Below are 20,250 nucleotides of genomic sequence, written 5' to 3' on the forward strand. Positions count from 1 at the left end.
GGTACCCTGCCCTAATAAACAGGGAACAGGAAGAGTGAGCGTTTCATAGAGAGGTTACAGAAGGATATGAGGGAAATGAAATCGTAGGGGTGGGAAGGGGAGGGCAGGGAGAAACGGGGTAAAGAGGAGGGGACAGGTTATTCAGCTACACATCAGCGGCGCATGAAAGGCATCATGCTCTCTCGACAAATCTACCAGGCTTTTAGTCTTTTAACAGAAACGGTGAAGTCGGCTGATGTACATTTCATGGGTGGCCTCTGGGAACAGCTGCACTGACAGGCTGTGTGACAACTCGGAGGCTGCCTGAAGTAGCAGCCCTTCTAAAGAAAAATGGCCCGCTTTGATTGCAATTCAAATGAAGAAAAAAAAAAAAACGGAAGGAAAAATACATGCTTTAAAAAAAAAACCCTCTGCTACACCTGCAGGAGTGCCTGTCAAAACCCTAAGCCCACAGAGCGGCAAGCGTGCACGCAGAACAACTTTCAAACCCCAGCAACGATTTCGAGGAAAAATCTCACGGCAGCGCTGCGATACTGTACATCAGCTTCCTGCCTTTCTCCCCCCATCAGTGAAAGGCAGGTCATTAATTAAACAGAATTATAGATTAGCATTGCAGATGTGGGCTGGTGCTGTGCCAAGCAGGCAGGAAGCGTCGGGTGGGTGAGCACCATGCGAGGAGGCACATATACATCTACAGATACGAGCTCCTCGCAGGAGTCTGAAGATGAGAGAGAGAAAGATGCAGAGGTAGAAGACGAGGAGAAAGCTGACATCACCCCCATGCTGATGGAAAAGTCTAGTGAAGTTTCATAATCCACAAAACAATTCTGGATCTTCACAGCCGAACAGAGCTGCAAGTAGATAAGGACTTGTTTTAAATCGTAAAAACAAAGATAAAATGGCTTCATACAGCTCGTCTGGTGTAATCCAAGTCTACGGAAGCCCTGAGATTCCAACTTGATTTGAAAAGACGTTATTTACACCCTTTATTAAAGTTGAAATCTTCACTGTAGCTGCTACGCTAAAAGCGTGCATCCTGTCTGAAGTGGGTGCAACCAGCTCGACAGCAATCGAGAGTGTAAATAACATCTTGTCAAATCAGTTTGGTATCGCTGAGCTTCTGGAGACCTGGACGACCTCCAGAAATGTTTGTGGACTAAAAAAAAACGTCATCCGACTTTCCATTCGACATAGGGGTTCATAGATAATGACTTAATTTTCTGTTCCTTTAATAAAAGATTTAAAAGACATAGTAGTTGTATAGTTTTCGCATTTTAATGTCTTTTATTCATATTTCCATCATCGTTCAAGCGCAAAGAAATCTGTAATTTTATTCAAGGTGACTGTGCCTTTTATTTCTCACTATAATTTCCGGGTAAAACATCAGATAAACCTCGTACGTAAACATCTCTGCCTGAGTCAAATCACATAGATGTTCACCTGCAGTGGTCGTATTATCAAATACTTTCTTTTGACGAGGAAAATCGGTTATTTGATCTTTAGATTCAATTCATTCAGGGATCTTAACAATCATGGCGTCTGTGAAGAACACTGTGATTCAAAAGGAGAAATTCCCCCCACACTCTCACCACCACTTTATCCACTGAGAGGACTCTTGCTTCCATCATCACTTCTCCTCACCCACATTGTTGTATAAGACGGCCGACGAGGAGGAAGAAATGAATAATTTTCTAGTCGCTTAAACCGCAACAGCAGCACTTTTAGAAGTGAACAAAAACTTTCTGCCGACTGACGTCCAAACGCACGACGACTGATATCATTTTTCTTACCTTAAGTTCCTTAAGATTTTGTTTTGGACGTGTTTTTGACGTGTCCGACGGTCGTGTAAATGCCCAACACAACGCCTTCCAATAGCATTTTTTTGTCAGACCAACAGTCCAGAACTCGACTAAAAACTAAAATAAAGGAAAAGGATTTTGATGTGTGAACCCAAAGATAGCAGATCAGTTAATCCAGGGACACGGGCGGAGTAAGAAACTTGAAAGGCTACTTTTCATTTGACTCCGTCTTTAAAGGTCCAGATCTGAGCTTCATTAGGAGGGAAGGGACACTGCCTGACGCGCACTCCCACATTAAAAATAATCACAGAGCTTCTTAATGAAAAGGCTCTGCCACAACACATGAGAGCGTGAAAGAGCGGAGGTTGGGTGGAGGAGGAGGCGGAGGAGGGGAGGAGGGTGACAGAGGAGGGAAACGGAGGCCAGTGGGAGGCTGAGAGAGCTACTTGTTCACCCTGCACTTCACTACTGTACATGTGCTGATGCCAGAGAGCATTTGCTGGAGAAGAAGCAGATTGAGAAGGTGCAGTGTGAGCTTTTACTCGGGTCCAATCGGTGGAAGAGCCAGAGAGGGGAACAGTGGAGTGACAGGGAGAGGCGAAAGGGAGAAAAAAAAGAGGGGAGATGGAGGAGAAAAAAAGACAGATAGAGCGGGTCGTTGCTGTGCGAAGCGTTCACAAAGAGCCGTCCCTTATTCACTTCAACAGCAGAGGCACAATGCTCCAGTAAGGTGGGGGAAATTGAAGTAAAGTGTGGAGCCGAGGTCTTTATTCGCCTTTGACTTTGATCTAAAATACCTTTAACAGCCCCTCTGAAGAGGCGGCGACAAGCTGCCCGCTCCAGAAAGAAGGAGAGCACTCCATTTTTTAAGGCCATTTTTTTTTTCTCCCCCTCTCGGTTCTTAGGGAAATAACGTCGTTGTTTCCACATGCGCGTCGCTCGCGCGAGGGGTTCAAACGTGTAATCTGCCGCTACGTTTCTACAAAGTGTGACTGCGGGGCAAAGTGGAGCCGCGGCTGTGGAATCAAACAGTCGGTGACAGCGGAAGAACAATCTGTTGGTAACGTACGATAGGGGGGAACGAGTTTCACGACATCAAAAGATCAATATAAATTCAAAACGGTACTTCAGTATAATGGAATCTCAGCGTCTCTTTTAGCAAAACTGCACTAAACAGAAAATGATTTAAGTGTGTTTTTTCGCTGCAGAGGAGAAATACTGACTTGGCTTTGAAGTTATAATACAAATGATATCACATCTTTGGAGACATGGACTAAATAGTCTTAAAAGGCTGTTGTTTTTCTTCTAATAGCAAGTTCGATTAAGTATTTTCTCATAATACTCCTTTTTTTGAGCACTAGGTTAGTCTTTCGTATCCTGTCTCGTTCAAAGAATCATCAGAATTACCTCCGGCTGGTCCGTTTGTTGGTTGGTTTGTCAGCAGGATTACACAAAAAACTACTGAACAGATTTCCATGAAGGTTGGGATGGAGGACGAGTCTCAGCTCAGAGTAGACCACATTTACTTTTGGTGCAGATCTGGATAAACGACGGTTGAGGACGAGGGACGGATCACAGAAATTTTTTTTCTCACTAGCATTTTTCAACATTTTCGTTAATTTCTTAGGAATTAATGCAAAAAAAAATCAGGTGTATTAAGGCGGCTGGTATCTATGAGCGAGCAGATCCAAATAAAAATCTATTATTCTTACACAACACAATGGAGATTATTAAGTTTAAGTTATGGTTAAGCAGTTATTAGGGTTGCAACAGTATGAGGATTTTCATGGTGCAATAACCACCTGAGAAAATCTCACGGTTTCACGGCATGACACAATTATTATAGCAATTATTATCTGTGACTTCAAGGAGTGAAAACTTCAAATTCAAATTGTTTTGTCTCAACAGACATAAAACTTGAAAAATATATATTTTTAAAACGCTAATGTGGTCGGATTCAATACCGTAGAAAAGCAAATGTACACATTGTGATAACCGTCACACCTTGAATGCGGTACAACACTGCAACACTAGCAGTTAGAGGTGGTTTAGAGTGATGCAGGCTATTGAGTTTGATATTGGATCAGGCTTCATTGAATTAAAGGGGACTGTTGGGCCTTGGTGGAGGTATGCACTCTACTGAGGAAGGAAAATTTAGGCATCAAGTAGCCTATACGACACATGCAAAACACCAGTACACCTAGTTTAACTGTGAGGTGAATAACGGTGCAGGTTTTGCAAAATAAAGTGATTAAAAAATTACAAATGGCGCAAGAATAATTACTAATCTGGGTGTAAAATAAGATAATAAAAGCAGAACATAGCCAGTAACTACCCATCTATTTATTTCCCACCTGAAACTTGCTGCCAAACAACAGTGATGGTTGAGAATAAAGAAGCAACCGCGTCTGTGTGTTTCTTAAAAAAATCATTCTTTTCAAAATCGAAAAAATCCAGAAATGTTGCCTTTCAACTTTGGCCAACCTGACTCTATTTAGTAAAACGATCCTTCCGTGTATGAATGTTTCAAGTGACTGCCCTCACAGCAGCACAGCGAGATGTACTTTCATTTAACTCAACTTGAAGAGAGACGGATTCTTTTTCACCAACACTGAAATTCTTGCAACACCCGGCTCTTCCGCTGTGAGAGGAGATAGGAAGCCCGGCGCCTGGGGGCCACAGCTCTCCATTTCTGCTGTCTGATGGTAGCCTCCGGTCTCGACTGCCTCACAACAGGGTCAACTCCCGTACTTTCTTCTTGTGCTGTCTTCTTCTAGGTCAGCCTGTCCTCCATTTCTGCATAAAGTGATGGGCCAAAGGCCGGCCCGGGTCCTGTCTCCTCATCTGCTGTCTACCTTATTGTCTGACCTTCCCTTTGCGTTATCTGACCGCCTTCTTCTCTCCATCACGCCAGCGTGACCTACTTTTTTTTATAACCTTTGGTCCTTGTGGGCAGCCGTTGCTCAGTTCTAGCTTTCAAGTCAGTCGGCTCTATTTGGGTCAACCTGCCTTTGGCCACTAATGAGCTAATGAACATAAATTACCCTGAAAATATATGAATTATTTCCTTTTTGCTGCAGGAAACATAAAAAATACAATTATGTGAAATAAACAAAGGCACTAGGTTAAACTCCCACATTACATACAGCGAAGTGAAGCTACTGGATGTGACGCCAAGTTCCAGAATAACATTGGTATCAACCTTGAGTTGGAAAGTCCTCAAAGTAAAGCTCAGCGGGAGACAAACCTCTGGACCTCTAATCGACTTCGCTGACCATGAGTGGGGAGAGGTTTGACATTTAAGTGATGGATTAGAAGATACACAGCAGCGTAGTGTATGTGTGAAAGTGTGTACATGATACACACACACACACACACAGAGCAGTGTCCTTGTGGCAAACCTAAGCAAGCAATTACAGAGAGCAGGCTGCCAATAAGATATCAGAGGTGTGCTGCCAAGGCTAATTTGCTTTAGCTGTCAAACTCACTATTGTGCTGTGTTGTAAAGCTCAGAAGTGAGATAAGCCTCCGCAGCCCTCTCATAATCAGAAAACACCTCAAATTGGAGTGAACGGTGTCATTAGTTCATATATTTTCATATGAAAAAATGGCAAACTTTGTCACATCGATGAATGGACAAGGTTACACCGCAGCTACACAACGACCACACGACCGAGCCGCCCTTCTTTCTCAGAGACCGAGAAGATGTTTGGAACTTTTACTGGCTATTGAACAAAGTGTCAAAGTGACATCTGAAAAAAAAAAAAAAAAACACCTTTCACATTTCAGAGCTGAAATCATAATGGCATCGCTGTGAAAGACGGCAATTAACAAGAGCAAACACCGAAGGACCAAATACATAACCTCTCCAACCCAACACACTCGAGTACTGTACATTTAGGTCATTTAGCAGACTTACAATAATTACATTTGTCACAAGTAAGAAACCACAACATATCACCGTCGATAAGGTAAGAATGAAAAAATGGAAACAATTTTCAAGCCCTCGTTTGAGCAAAGTAGCTGCCATTTGTCAAGGATACCTTAAGTACAGTGAACTTAATATTGGCTTTCCATCTGCAAGAAGATTAAAACTGGCAGCTGTGTTAATTTTTTACAGTTTCAGAGAAAGACGACATGATTGCAATGTGGAGGAGGGAAACAATTATGATTATAGCTATGGAAAATTAAATCAGCCATCTTTGCTCACTACATCTACTTATCCTCAAGTTTACTTATTAAACTACAGGTCAGGAAGTTAACATTAAAGTACTGGTTATCTGATCAGTATGTCCATGAGAAGCATGTCATTCAAATTCATATCGTGCGTATATCAGCTACAGCCTGGTATATGTCAGCGCAGTACGGCTCACCGGCTGAGTATATCTAGCATCAGCCTGGCCTGATCGAGGCAAGCTTGCGTCCTTCTCATCTTTGTTTAGAGTTGCACAGCTGATCGGGCAATCCGTATCCGTTTAAGTTTAGTCGGGTGGGGTTAGATGATGAGGGAAAAACTCCAACTAAGTGTTGCAGTCTGACGCAACTTTAAGTCTGTTGTTATTTGATAACCTAAAGAATTTGTATAGTAGGGGAGGGGGCAAAACATTGATACGGCAATCTATCGTATCGCCTACTCCTGCGCTATGCTTATCAATACTCCAAATACTGATGCATGACAGACTGAAAGGTACTGAGTAAGCCATAGTTGTATCCTTTCTTTAAACATTTTAACTCCAGAACTGTTCTGTTTTCTGGCAGTTCGACATTTTTGACAATTTATGGCTATTTTACATTTTTAATGACGACACACATGGAACATGGACGAGTTGCAGTCAGTGCGTGTGAAATTCTGACAACGATGCAGTGAATAAATGGATATTTCCTATACTTTACCTTCAACAGGTATTTTGATAGGAAGAAAATAAAAACGTTCGTGTTGAACTCTGGCTAAATGAAATCTGGATGAAAAAGAAAAAAACATAATTATCTCAGTGAGAATGGAGGAATTCACTTCATGAGAGAAAATAATCTCTCAGATAGGAGATGTGGCTGCAATAAATGAAAAAGATGTATTTCAAACCTTCAATCTTGGACAACTCAGTGAATCAAAAAGCACATTTCCCATGAGGCAGTGGGGGTTATGGCCTCACTGGTACAGGCAGACTACAGATACCCTTGGATTAGGCACCGGGCCAAAAAAACTGTGAAAGAGGCATCTTTCACCGAGGTGCTGTGAATGTGACATCACTTGTTATAAAGGCAGTCTTAGTGACTGCCGGAGAATGTATGCGCTGCAGGGGGTAAACATAATGATGATGTGGGAGGAGGCGGCTGCCGCATTCACATCAGAAACAACAATTTAAAATGCTCGACGTATGATAAACTCCCAGCATCTCCGATCATATTATATATTATAATGCATCATGCCTCATCACCTCTGAAGGGAACAGCAGACAAAGTCGGGGCTAGTTCTGCAGCATCCTTGCAAATTACATCTGGCTGACTGGCGCCTCACTTTGCATTTTAATTGGCTGTAACGCCATTATCAACAAACAAACGCTGACCGCATACTCACAGGGTGAGGTGGTTGAAGCCCACGGTCCTCAAGGTGAAGGCTCTGGCCAGAAGACGCACATGTGTGAACAGAACGCCGATAGAGTCCTCAAAGCTGGTTAGTTTCTGGAGGACCGGTGACGTCTCGATGAGCTGCCTGTCCGTCTGAGGCTCCTGGACCTGACGAGGAGAAGGAAGGTGATTTGGTAACAAAAACATGGGCATGCTTTTGATCCGATGAGGGGAAATCTGAGGGCCCAGACACACCAAACTGACTTCAAAGCTCAAGATGACGTCCTCACATGTCTCGTTTTGTCCACAAACCCAAAGACAATCAGTTTACTGTCATGGAGGAGTAAAGAAACCGTTGTCTGCCTCTGCGTACCAGTTTAAGTTGCTGTTCCTGACCTTTGACTGTTGGACAGAAGATATTTGTGTGAAACTTTGTCAGAATTATAATATGAATTGTTGAGTGTTGGCCAAAAATGTATTTTGTGAGGTCACGGTGACCTTTGACCAATATATTCTAATCAATTCATCCATGAATCTAAAGTGGATGTTGCCAAATTTGAGGACGTTTTTCTCAAGGCTGGTTTCTGAGATATGGCGTTAACAAGAATGGGACGCCGTGAGGTGACAGTGATCTTGACCTCTGACCATCAAAATCTAACGAGTTCATCCTTGAGTCCGAGTGGACATTTGCGCTAAATTTGACGAAATTTCCTCACGGCTCAAAGAATGGGTCGGACAAACTGGAAACCCAAAAACATAGTCATAGCTTACGCTATCGTGGAGGCATAAACAATCCTCAAATAGAATTAACAACTAATCGATTATTTGATTAATCATTGCAGCTCTACCCCCAGCATCTGTGGCATTATTGCAGATGGTTTTGGGAATCATATATGGATGCAGTGTCCACATACTTTTGTCCATGTGGTGTGATTTGTGGAATGAGTAGTAAATATTTTCACCATGAACTATTTGTGATAAACACGAACTTAAAAATGGATGTCACAACCTTAATTTAAATGTGTAACACAGCGCAGCAGCCTCTGCAGCTGTAATGATCATTTGTTTCTGCATAATTTAAAACATCTCGTCTGTTTTCAGTGCTGTTCATTGTAATTTACTTCATTAAATGATTGTTGTTTTTGTTTTTTTGATTTTGGGTCACTTAATTGTGTTGTTTTTCTTTGTGTATATTTTTTTTGCAAATGTGTTAGATGTACTCATCCATGACAGAATAAAAACAACACCGAAAATGAGAAGAAGCAACAGCGAAGGACAGAATCTCAATTCTCAAAATAGCAAAAATGTGCCCAGTAACAACCAGCGTGACCGCTTCAAGGATCCTCAAATCAGACACGCACACACCAAAAAAAAAAAAAAACCCTCTACTTGCTCAATGAAATCGTTCCGCATAAGAGTGTCAAATAAATCCCCTAAATGAAATGAACCTCTACAGTATGCGCTGCTTGAGGGCCTGTTTAGAGTGTGTGTTTTTTACTCCGCCTCAAAACAAACTCAGATGATCTGCAGCAGATGGAATCTCTTCGTCATTAAGTTTTTAAGTCAAACAGCTCGCTTTTTTTTCCTCCCTCTCTCTGAATCTGGCGACTCAAACGGTCAATTAATATCTCCGCTGAAGCGGTCGTACTGTTTAGTTGCCTTTTGCTTGTTCCAAAGCAGGCTGTATCAGAGACTCCCCGGCCTTACGACTTTGATAAGTCTTGAAAGAAATGCTGTTGGTTGAGAAACATCGCTGCAGATTGTGCTCTTAATATCGGTTTTAAGGGGCTCGGTGAGTTCAGAGGTAGACGGGTTCATGAAAACAAGCTGCTTGTTTTAAATGCAGTAGTTGCTCAAGTCTGTGGTCATTTAAAGAAAAAAATGCTCAGAAAATATGTGCATGCATGTTTGTTGAATCAAGAGATATCTCCTTATGGGTGCATTAATTAGGCTGCTAGAAACATCTAATTGGTCTCTGCGTGGTACGACTGTAAGCTTGACCGAGACATCTTTTCCAAAGAAAAAGAAAACATTGAGCCACATAATTTCATGCGGACATTCAAAGGAGAACTAAAGCACATTCAATTGACCGTTTTAGCCGGTATAAAAGCGTCTTTTTTTAAAAGAACCTGCATTCAAGGCTCTCCAGGGGAAGATGGACACTTCTCTTCATTTTCCAGCATCTATTTTGTGTTTTCATGAAGAAATGACAAGTAAACAGCTTTCTCAAAGTCTCCCATGTCAAGCCAGCACGTAGAGCTGAGATGTATTTTTAAACTCAGTCTTTTAATTGGAGTGCCGCCAGTAATGTCATGGTTCCATCTTCCAATATGTCCTAAGAAACATTTCATTCCAGCCCTTTTTCCCTCTGTTAATTAAGGAAAGGCGTTTAAATGTCATGCATCACAACTAACGGCATCTGACGAGTTCAGCACTCATAGGCGCTAGCTATCCTTCAGGGGGAATGGCCAGCAGCAAGGCTTCAAACGAAGTGGAGAGAGGAGGAAAAAAAAATCAACAGCAGTTGTGAAAAAAAAAGAAAAAAAAAAAACACGTTTGAAATGGCTTCAAAGCATCACTTTCAGCTCAGTCCAGGCAGAAAGCAGAATCAGAGCCGAGGTCTTTTGAGGCCCAAAAAGCCTGACACTCGTGTATCTCCCCAATAAACCAGAGGAAAAATGTTGAAATCTCGACTCGACGTAAATGACGTTCTGCTAAATTATTCTGGAGAGCCGGGGGTGATGATGCGCTGGTGCGAATATAGCGAACACGAACGACATAAAGATGTGCCTCGAAGCGTTCCACCGCGCTCTGTCGGGCACGACGGTGGCGAGGCTAATGCATGCATGCGGGTGAACGCATAATTACCCACGCCATGGCGAGCTGCCATTGCCATCCAATCAAATCTCATTAAGGCGAGCTCCTCTTTCACCTCTGTGTTGTCATCCTCGTCTTGGTGGGCAGCGGACGGGGGGCTGACACCGTGTTACCTCTCTGCAGACGTTTTGGGCATCATTTTCCAGCCTAAACTCCAAGGAGCCTCCATCAATTATGGACTAAAGAATTTAATAAATAATGAGGGGAAAGATTTTTTTTTTTGTTGTTGTGTGAACCTTCGTGGATATCATCATCTCAAGACAAAAGGTCAGGATGCGATCAAGCAACCAAGAGGTTGGCACAATTTAACAGGCGTTACCCCACTGGCAGGGGACCACCCAGAGGAAACCTCAGCCACGCGCAGTGTGTGGTAATGAGGCAAACCGCTCTGAAGCGGCTAATGACTACTCATGCAGCACTCTGTGGTGGTTCCTCCTCGCAACACAAAGCGGTTGGTAGGGCTGACCCCGGGGCTCCACCCTAACCGGGGTGCCTGCCGCTGGGGCCTCCGCTGTGCAACTCAGCGGGAAAAAACAGACTGCTGGATACAGCTGGGGTTTTTTTTTAAGAGAGTTGACAAGCTCAAATAAAAACATCCAGCTCTGTGGATCTTCTTTGGGATAAAAAAAAGGGTTAGGAGGTTTAAACACATATATACATATAGAAATGCGATGTTATTTTGTTTTGCGTATGTACACACGAAGGCGCAGACCTCATGCGCATGCCGGGAGATGAAGAGAATAAACTGCTTAAAGACGAGTCTCGGCATACACACAAAGAGACACTTTCTCCACACAAACACATCAGAGAGAAGGATGCCTGACGGTCCCTGGAGGCCCCATGTGATTCGGGACTGTAATCCTGTTATGGCATCTTTGATCTCTTCTTCCAAATCCTAATTTCAAACAAACACTGTTGACATGTTCAATGTTTCTGGGCAGATCATGCAAAAGCAACGAACGGCACAACAGAAAGAGAGAGAGGCAGAGAGAGAGAGAGAGAGAGAGAGAGAGAGAGAGAGAGACGATGAAGGAGTAGGGGAGAATGGTGCGGCGGAGAAAGAGGAGAGAAAAGGAGCAACGGCGAGGAGGAAGAGAGGGTGAGTGAATGAAAAAGCGGATTAGGGTCTCGACCAAAATGGAGAGCAGCGAGCAGAACAATGCAGACTAGTTGAAGGCTACCGGGGGCCTTGTGACAGCTATAAAGCACTCAGTCAGCCTCAGGCAAAATAACTAACAGCTTGCCCACCTCTGTTAGCAACACACACACACACACACACAGAGGAAAAACATACATTCGGGCTGGAAAACTTCAAAGATGGGAGAACGCTTTTGTGTCTTTGGGGGTGAGGTGAGTTTTTAATGAGAGGCACCTAGCCAAAATAAACATCAATAATAAAACATTTTTCAACCAACCTGCAGGGGGTGTGATGGGTAGTGTAGCCAGACCTCCCGTAGATTCTGAAAAGACAGAGAAGAAGAGGGGGGAGAGAGAGAGACGAGCAGTCAGACGAAAGAGATTACAGCGTGAGGGTCATCCGAGTTTAAATAAATATCAGTCTAACAGTACAAATAAACATGAGAATAAATCACACATTTTGGAATGAAGAGAAATAAATACATACTGCTTAATATTCAGAAAGGATGTGCTTCAACAAACAGTAATGATCTGAGCATCCACACTGATGAACGATGAACAGAAAGTGCTGTGTCCACCTGTTACCACTGTATGTTACACTGGGCTGCTGTAGCGAGGACACAGCCTCCATACATGCTCTACTAAGTCAGCTACAGCGGCGGCAAGCACTTGCTGCATGCTCCAGCTGTGTCCACCTGTTACTGCTGTATGTTACACAGAGGAACAACCACCCAAAATGCTAGAAGGCACTCTTTTAGAGTTTCCATCCCTCATACTTTGAGTAATTATACTGATGATCTTCAGCAAAGACAAAACAACCTCAGAGAGTGTTCGGCGGTATGTCTCAGGTGAAAATAGCTTCAGTGCGATGTGTGATTTGCAGTCCAGTATGAACATTTAATAAGTTGTATAAATGACCACTGAGTTATTAGAGAAGAGCATCTGAGGGTGTTTGCTAAATGCCATCAATTAGCCTGCATAAAAGAGGTCAGCTACAGTTAGAAACCAATATTATAATCACTCCAGCAATAATATTTTGTTGAAAAATATCCACAAAATCCAGCTAATTGATGGTCCTGTGAATTGAGATGGATTTTTTTCATTTGCTGAGAGTGTTTCTGTCATCAATCAAATCGCTCTGAAAGTGATCCCCGACGAAATCCATCGTTGTTGTCATTGTCAGCCATTCGCTTTAGTTAAAAAGACTTAAAAAGACAGAAAAAACTGGAGAGCTTAGTCAAGAGCCACAGGTAAGATTGTTAATCCTCCACAACTGATCTGTATGGATGTGTAGGATAAAAGACTGGGGAATGCATTGTGTATTCGACCCACCAGCTATAAACTGCGCTGGATAAAATACTGTCCAAACGATGAGTGTAGTTAACGAGGAGCATGGCTCCCTTGGGCTCCCATTAACTATGCACGTCCTGGTTAACCATGTTTATTAAAGCTGCAGTCATTGATTTTTTTTGGCCACTTGGCGTCAGTGGAACAAGCTGTAAACACAATATTGACATATTGTCGGAGTCATGTTCCTAGAAAAACATTTTGTTTTTTGTTTTTTTTTACTTTTCTTGTTGCTTATTTGTCTGTCACTGCTTATAAGTGTTAAAAAAACCAGTACATTTACACATTACTGCATTAATACTCAGGCAAAACTATATATTCAAGAGCCAGCTCTATAGTTTGCAGTTTAACCTGTAATATCAAATAATTTTTATAATATCCTAATAATATTTTAGGTGGATTCATTTATTTGTAAAGCACTTTAAACACCCGCACTTTATCACTTTATCTTTTTAAACAATTTCTGGTTCTGGTGATGTGATTTCTATGTTGTGCTGGTGCTCGTAGGTATATGAAAAATATAGGCACACCAGTACAACCAATGTGAAAAGTTAAGCCTCTGTTTTGCTTTCTGCTAACTCCTGAGGGATATATCTTCTCTCTTTTGCAGCTAAACACTCCACTATGTTCACTAGCTGCTTGCTAGATCTTCTGTCTGCCATAAGGTGCTGAGCAGAAAAGTGTAAAGTAGCTTTTTAACAGCTTTTCTTGCTGCCTGCGCCGGCTGGAAATGAATTAAAGACAGCGATAAGAGTGAATTAACACACAATTGCCATCGTAAAAACCAAAACAATGGCTGAAAGGTGCTAAAATGTTAAAATGCTGTGCCTTTATTGGTGGTAATACACCAACAGAAGTGACAACGCACTCCAAAAATCAGAAATAATAATTAATTTAACACTAAAAGATTGATTCTGTGGTGGGCGAAAACAATCTGAGATGGTGACAATGCACCGCAGATGTCAGGAACACTCATTTCTGAGGCCAAGTGCTCTCAGGTGCCATCAGCAGCCATAATAGGGGGCGTTAAAATAGCAGCAAATGAGTCGGCATCTCATTTTCAGACCAAGAGGTCTGTATATCGACCACCCACTGGGGAGTGAGGTGGGAGGCGGGTGTGTGGATTTGAGCGGAAGGCGAGGGGTGTTGTGGTTGGAGGGGTTGGTGGGATTTGGCTTGTGAGAGGTGTGTTGTCTCTGGAGACACACACGTTGACAGGGGTTGGACTCCTTGTGCCTCCCCTGCCTGTGGAGAGAAATATGTGCTAGATCAACATGTTTCCTCAACCCTGCTCTGTAGTAACCAGACGAGATCGAATGGTAGAGAGACAGAGGCTCAGAAATAGATAGCAGAGAGAGAGAGAGAGGGAGTATAAGCTGTGGCTCAAGTTGTTGCCAAGGACAACGGCAGTCAGAAGCAGTGTTGGGCCTGGGGTCTAATGTTAGGTGAGTCATAGCGGTGATAGAGATGTGGCGAGGGCCTCTAAAGTACAGTATCACTCAGGTGTTTAAAAGGTTCAAGGAGATAAACCTTTAAAATGTGTCTCTAGCCTACGGGGGGGTTGTGTGTGTGGTCAGCGGCATCGAACGGGCGCCTCATCTCCTCTACCCACCCAGCTGGCAACCCATCGCCTTGAGCAGCCGATGAAAAATTCATGAAAGTGGTCAATACGTTTGAGCAAATGCTTCCTTTCGGTTGCTTGTCTCTTAGCCTGGGACTGGAGTCGAAAAGCACTAAGTACATAGCAGGTATCAAGTCAACACGGAGCCTGCCTGTGAATACAACATGGGTTCTTGGCTGTGGAGGATGGCATCGCTTGAAGGAAAGTCAATACCGCCGGCTAATGGATCGCATGCTTTTTTTTTTTTTTTGACGTAGTGATTTTGCAGCCACACAAATTGCTGTAAAATACACATGAAAGCGATGCATCTCAAACGCAGGACAAGCGTGCAGAACATGAGGAAGAAAACACCGAAAAAGGCATAAAAAACAAATAGAGAAAGTGAAGTACGCACAAGTTGCTTTGGCGTGCAATCGTTGCTTATGATTAAAATCCGTCCACAGGGCGCACACGATCCGCCCACATGCTGTATATAGACCCGAACAGCTAATGTTTCAATTACAGCCATTGCGAAGACAAGGCAGACAATGATTAAGCCGGCATCGAGTGGGGATTTAAGAATAACAACAGGTTTTTTTTTCTCCCTACTCTCTCTCTCTTTCCCAGCACGAGGAAGGTATAATTACTGGGGGCACAAATCATCATGTGCAGCAGCTGAATCACAGCCATTTGGAGGATGGAGCTCTTGTGCTACAAACAGAAAAAAAAGAGAAAGAAAAAACATATGCAAACATGTTTATTTGAATGTCAACGGCCTACCCATAATGAGAGCTGAAATTAAAAGGCAAAAGGAAAAAAGCAACTTGGTGAAGCCGCCTATGATCTCCGTTTAAAAGTGGGCTTCAATCGGCGCAGCCGCAACCCACGGGGGAGACGAGACGCAGGCTCGGTCTTGCAAAGACTAAGGGCTCGCAAGCCAACCGTGAATAGGCAACACCGCTATAACCCGCTGCCCACACACGCTCCCCTAACCCCACACACCCCTGGGAATGTCGGCCATCCATGATTGGGACATAATGGTGCTCTTCTCCGACAAGGTCCAATGCTCCTTGACAAATTGGTCTCTAGCTACAGGCTGCCAATCAATCCATCAAACGTAGTAGTGCAGCAGGGAGATCAATAGGAGATAGCGTCGCTGATCAATACCAACATAAAAGCGGCCCTAAGTCCAAAACGGAGGCTTCCTTCAGTGAATGGTCAAGGTGATCTTCCAATATGGGAAAACTGATGCTGACTGTTCGGTGAAGTCTATCATGCGATTCACGGTGGAGGTGAACTTTTCACAGTTCCTGCAAGTGTGGGCAGCGGAGTGTATGTGAATGGAGAACAGACCTGTGTGAATGTGCGCACACATTCATTCTCCGAGCTATTACCAAACCAAGGACGCAGCAGAAAAGACTTGTGCTCAGAAAAATTAACTGTATCTTTCGTTAAACAAAGAATAAAAATAGTAAAATAATATGAACAGAGTGGGACATTGAGACGCTGAAGGGTGTAAAGTAGCTCAGTGAAAACAGTGGAGTGTATGTTTGTGACATAGAGACTCAGAGAGACTCATGCCCAGTGGATGCTCCTCAAAAAAATAAAGCACATGATCTGTCTTAATGCAGCTTGAATGCTCCTAACAGAGACAAGGGGTTACTGCTGCTGCAAGCCACTGAAGTGGCCTCAGTGTGGAGGGAGTCGTCAGCCAGCCTTTCACCCGTACGAGCATGTAAGCCTAGCACACTCTACTGGCGTACCAAGAGACCATAATAATATCAGAGTAGGTAATGATTATCAAATACAGTTAAAAACCTGATTTATGGGGCCATTCAATTCAGAATACATACCAGAAGTGTTAACATCAAAATGGGGAGAAAAAGGATTGAAAGATTTTGATCGTTTTATGCCATTTTCTGCTCGAGGCAAGCTGCTAAAACCCTTTCTGGCACTGCACCCAGAAGTGAGGGAGGTAGGAAGAAGGCTGCAATGCCACACTACTAAAAAGCAACAGTGCCAGGGTGACCATCTCAGTTGTCACAGCAACCTTTGTCACATTTGGCGTCTGAGTGCTTGTGCGGTTGGTGTTAATAAAAGCCAACAGATTAGCCTGTGGGCAACCAGTGAGATCATCATTATGGTGATTGCTCCTCAAAAGAGGCACTTCCCCCAGGACAGCTCAGTCGCATCAACATCTTTTCCCCACTGATATTGCACTGCTGTTGAGTCCAGGTTGGGAGCAATCGAGCAGCTCCCCCTGAAGAAGATGCTTCCTGCCTCTCTGCTGATGCTTTAATAACCTCCACAGTAATGTCATTAGCAAATTAGCATCTATTGTTTCCTCCGGGCGTCTGTGTGCAATGAAGCTACATTCCATCCTCTGTGAGAGCCCCGTTGTTTGGGAACCAGTGCCAGCAAAGGTGACGTGTTGAGAGAAAAACAAGTGGATGGAAATAACTGTTGCGCTCCAGCCATGAATGCCATACCAATTAGGGAATAACGGAGAGAAAGTGGAAAAAAAAAATGGGGCCACTGTTTGTCTGGCTGGGTCTTGAGGTGGAAATTACATGCGTGCTTTGTTTTTGGTAGTCAATTCTGAATTCTACCTCCGGAGTTGTGGAGCTTTTGTGTTGACTTGTCATAAGAGGACTGGAGCGAAACATCTGTGGGGGTAATGACATCCTGGGGTGTTAGAGAGAGGGGAAAAAATGGAAAGGAATGATGGAGAAAACAAGAGGGAGCACCAGCCAGCATCCCGTTGTTACAGAGAGAGAAAAGGAGGGTATGGGACTGATCAACCATGTGTGAATGGAATACCGTACTGACAAATAGGAGCTGCAAAACCATCCAGGTTGTGCGAGGGGAAATGTGGAGTCCTTCAGTTTTGCACGGCATCTCATTAGGTTGGTAATGTGCAATGTGAGGACCAATTCTGTCGTGGAAATACAGACAGATTCAAGTGATCCCGCAGACCACAGAAATCTCTCCCTCCCTCTGTCTGTCTGTCTGTCTGTTTGTCCATCTCTCTGGTCGGCCCCACAGCTCCACACCCCCACAACCCATCATACCACCCGGCTGGTGTTTGGCTTTCTGGTCTGTGTCCATCTGTCTCCTCGCAGCTTTGTATGACAGAGCAGCCATCAGGAAGCTTCAGCAGGGGGGTGACATGCCATACTATTTCAATCCTTAGTCTGCATAGCTAAAAAGTTTCAAACCAAAAGTTGAAAATCACTCAAACTTTGGTTTGGACAACTTCTCCTGGGAATATCTGTCAGCTGCCTCTGCCCTGGCCCTGAAAACATCCTGCTCACGGTGGTCCGATGCGCTTGCCGTGTAAATACCGACACTTCCTCTGGTTGTTTGAGTTTCCCAGTCCGGGGCAGAGACAGCTAACTGGGCCGCTAGCTGCACGGCTAACTGAGGTAACTAGTGAACAGCAGCTACAGTTATCAGCAGTTACCAGTTACTTTGGGAAAAAGTCTGAAGCACTGAGGCAGGGAAAACCAGACTCGTCTTTTCCATGAAATATGATCCAATTTTACCAAAACCAGCGAATACAGTTTGAAGCTTTGGTTTTGTACAGTAGGATTGGTTGCTGGCCAATCAGAAGAAAGTGTGCTTTAAGGTAGTTATGGGTCATGATTTTTAAATATTCGAATAGTCGTTACCTTACAAAAATTTGAGTAGTTCGTGCAACTGTGGTTTTGTTTGAAAAAACATATTTCCCATTGTTTTTTCCGTCAAATACTTTTTGTTAGGTTTTTTTTTTTTTTTTTACCTAGAAATGCCTTTCCCGACTTTGAGGGAGGGGGGCCTTAGAGAGATGGGAGCTAAAATGGCTTGTTTCAGGACTGTATGAAGGACCAGTATAAAATGAACAAGGTATTTTGTGTAAAGCTACTCGAGTGGAGTCCCAGAATGAAAATAAAGAGCTGGAAATGAACGCAAGTCCACTTTAAAGTGACTACGAGGAACTTTCACTTTTTGTAGATTCTAGCGCCCCCTTTGGACAAAAGCGGTACGATCTGTTGTAAATATCTTTGCTAGCGTGTGCAGGCGGCGCGTGCATTTGTTAACTATATAAAAGCAGCATTTTTTTTCGCTGATGGTCTCGTTTGCTGTTGCAGCTCATTTATAATCATCGGAGGAATCACCAGACTGTTTCGTGAACACTTTAAAGTTCCTTGTAGTCACTTTAAGTATTCAAAAATCAGTGTAAAGCATGACTTCTTCAGGTTTACAGGTTGATTTGACTAAGTAGCAACCAGGCTTTGTGTTGAAGACATTTTAGTTCAGGTTTTAACCATGCTGATCATTACATTTAACTTGAGGCCATGTGTTAGAATCACAGACACTGGTATGCTCTAGTATACGTTCTATATGACTGACAGTTTTCTTATACTTCCACTTTCTCCCAACAGATGTTACATGTGGAGTTTCTCATTGTTTCTCCCTATGACCCGACAAACTGATCTCATTATCTCTGGAAAACAACAGGTGTTATCTCATAATAATTACACAAATAAAAACATAGTACTCGTTATCACGGGAAAACGGAGGAAATAATATGTTTGACCCGTGGCCACGTAGGACTTCCTAAACGTACGTAGGTGCAATTTGACCCTGTGTGAATGAAATACTTTTGTATTCTGTAAAAAGTAGACATTAGTATTAGTGAGAAAATCTTGATGACTTAAATTCTAATTAAACTTTAAAGATCTTGCACAAAAGGTTCACAAAGATTTTAGAGAAAGTTATTTCAGCTTTATTACTTTTGTATTGACCAATTTAATTGCTTGTGTTTTTTTTTGTTTTTTTTGCAAAGCTCACACTCAGGTTCAAAATGCTGATGAGACACTTTAAAACAGAACAAAGAGAATGGATCACATATTTGGCCCATCCTTTTACAACGCTTCCATTAAGACTATAGCATTGATTTTAAGATCTTGCCAATTACTTAAGGTTGAAAGGTCTGATGGATTATTATTACTAAATCAAATACAGACCATTTCATCTAAGACTGACCACAGTTTAAACAGTTTCTGCAGCTGATGTCATTCTCATTGTCTACTTGGCTTCCTTTGAAATGTTACTTCTAATACACGCCGTCTTTGTCTTTCCTTTACTCATTGTTCTTGTGTGCTCCATCTGGAAATCCTGTCATAAGCACGCCTAACTTTCCTCTCATCTGTTGTCTCCCTGCAGAAACAAAACGCCCATACTCCATATCCCATCATCAATTGGACTATCATAGGAACAAGCAACAGCAGGGATCTTCTGTAATGAGAAGACATGTTTGTTAGCGCGTGGTTCACTTTGTCTATTCTCTGTGCTGACTGCAGTTTTTAAGCAGTGCTTCCAGTCTCTGTTCCAATAGACGCTGCACTGCTCTTTACAGTACAGTTATTCCACAACTTAAGATTCAGTAGTTTCTTTTTTAAATCTGTGTCCAAAAACTCAGCTTTTTTTTTTTTTACCGAAATCTTTCATCATGCAAATAAAGACCTCCAAATTCTGACAACTCGATAACTGCTGTCAACTTTCATGGCCCGAGGATGACAGTGAAACAGAATCAAGGACGTTTCAGCTCTCCACACAGAAGCAGATCCTCTACTGTCAGCGCTCTCACACAATGGCTGGTCGCACAGCAGAGGAGACTCGCGGTAAACTGGGCCGAGGATGAAGACAGATCAGGGCCAAATGTTTTGTCAGTTAAAGTGGAAAAAAGGGTAGGATTTGAAAGAATGTAGAATAATGTGTCTTGATCCTGAAGAATCATGTAAATAAAACAGTATTTCAGATTGTATTTGATGTTTTCAGGAGGGGTTCTCTCCAATAACGCTAATCTTCTGGGGATGTTTTGTGGTGTGGGGTTTTTCAAAGATTTAGTCCTGCAGCTTCTGATCTGGTCTCTCAAACACT

The 20,250-nt window shown here is 42.9% G+C and overlaps 1 protein-coding gene across 1 annotated transcript in view; it reads right to left on the minus strand.

Annotated features, from left to right (window-relative positions):
* drosha (drosha ribonuclease III) overlaps positions 1-20,250 on the minus strand; it is a 100,246-nt gene that overhangs the window by 20,420 nt on the left and 59,576 nt on the right. The window contains exons 24-25 of the mRNA XM_073488471.1: positions 11,657-11,701; positions 7,375-7,532 (exon numbers count right to left, since the gene is read on the minus strand). Coding sequence (XP_073344572.1) covers positions 7,375-7,532; positions 11,657-11,701 — 203 coding nt within the window. The remainder of the gene's footprint in view (positions 1-7,374; positions 7,533-11,656; positions 11,702-20,250) is intronic.

The sequence above is a fragment of the Pagrus major genome, chromosome 19 (genome assembly GCF_040436345.1).
Source record: "Pagrus major chromosome 19, Pma_NU_1.0".
Lineage (NCBI taxonomy): Eukaryota > Metazoa > Chordata > Actinopteri > Spariformes > Sparidae > Pagrus > Pagrus major.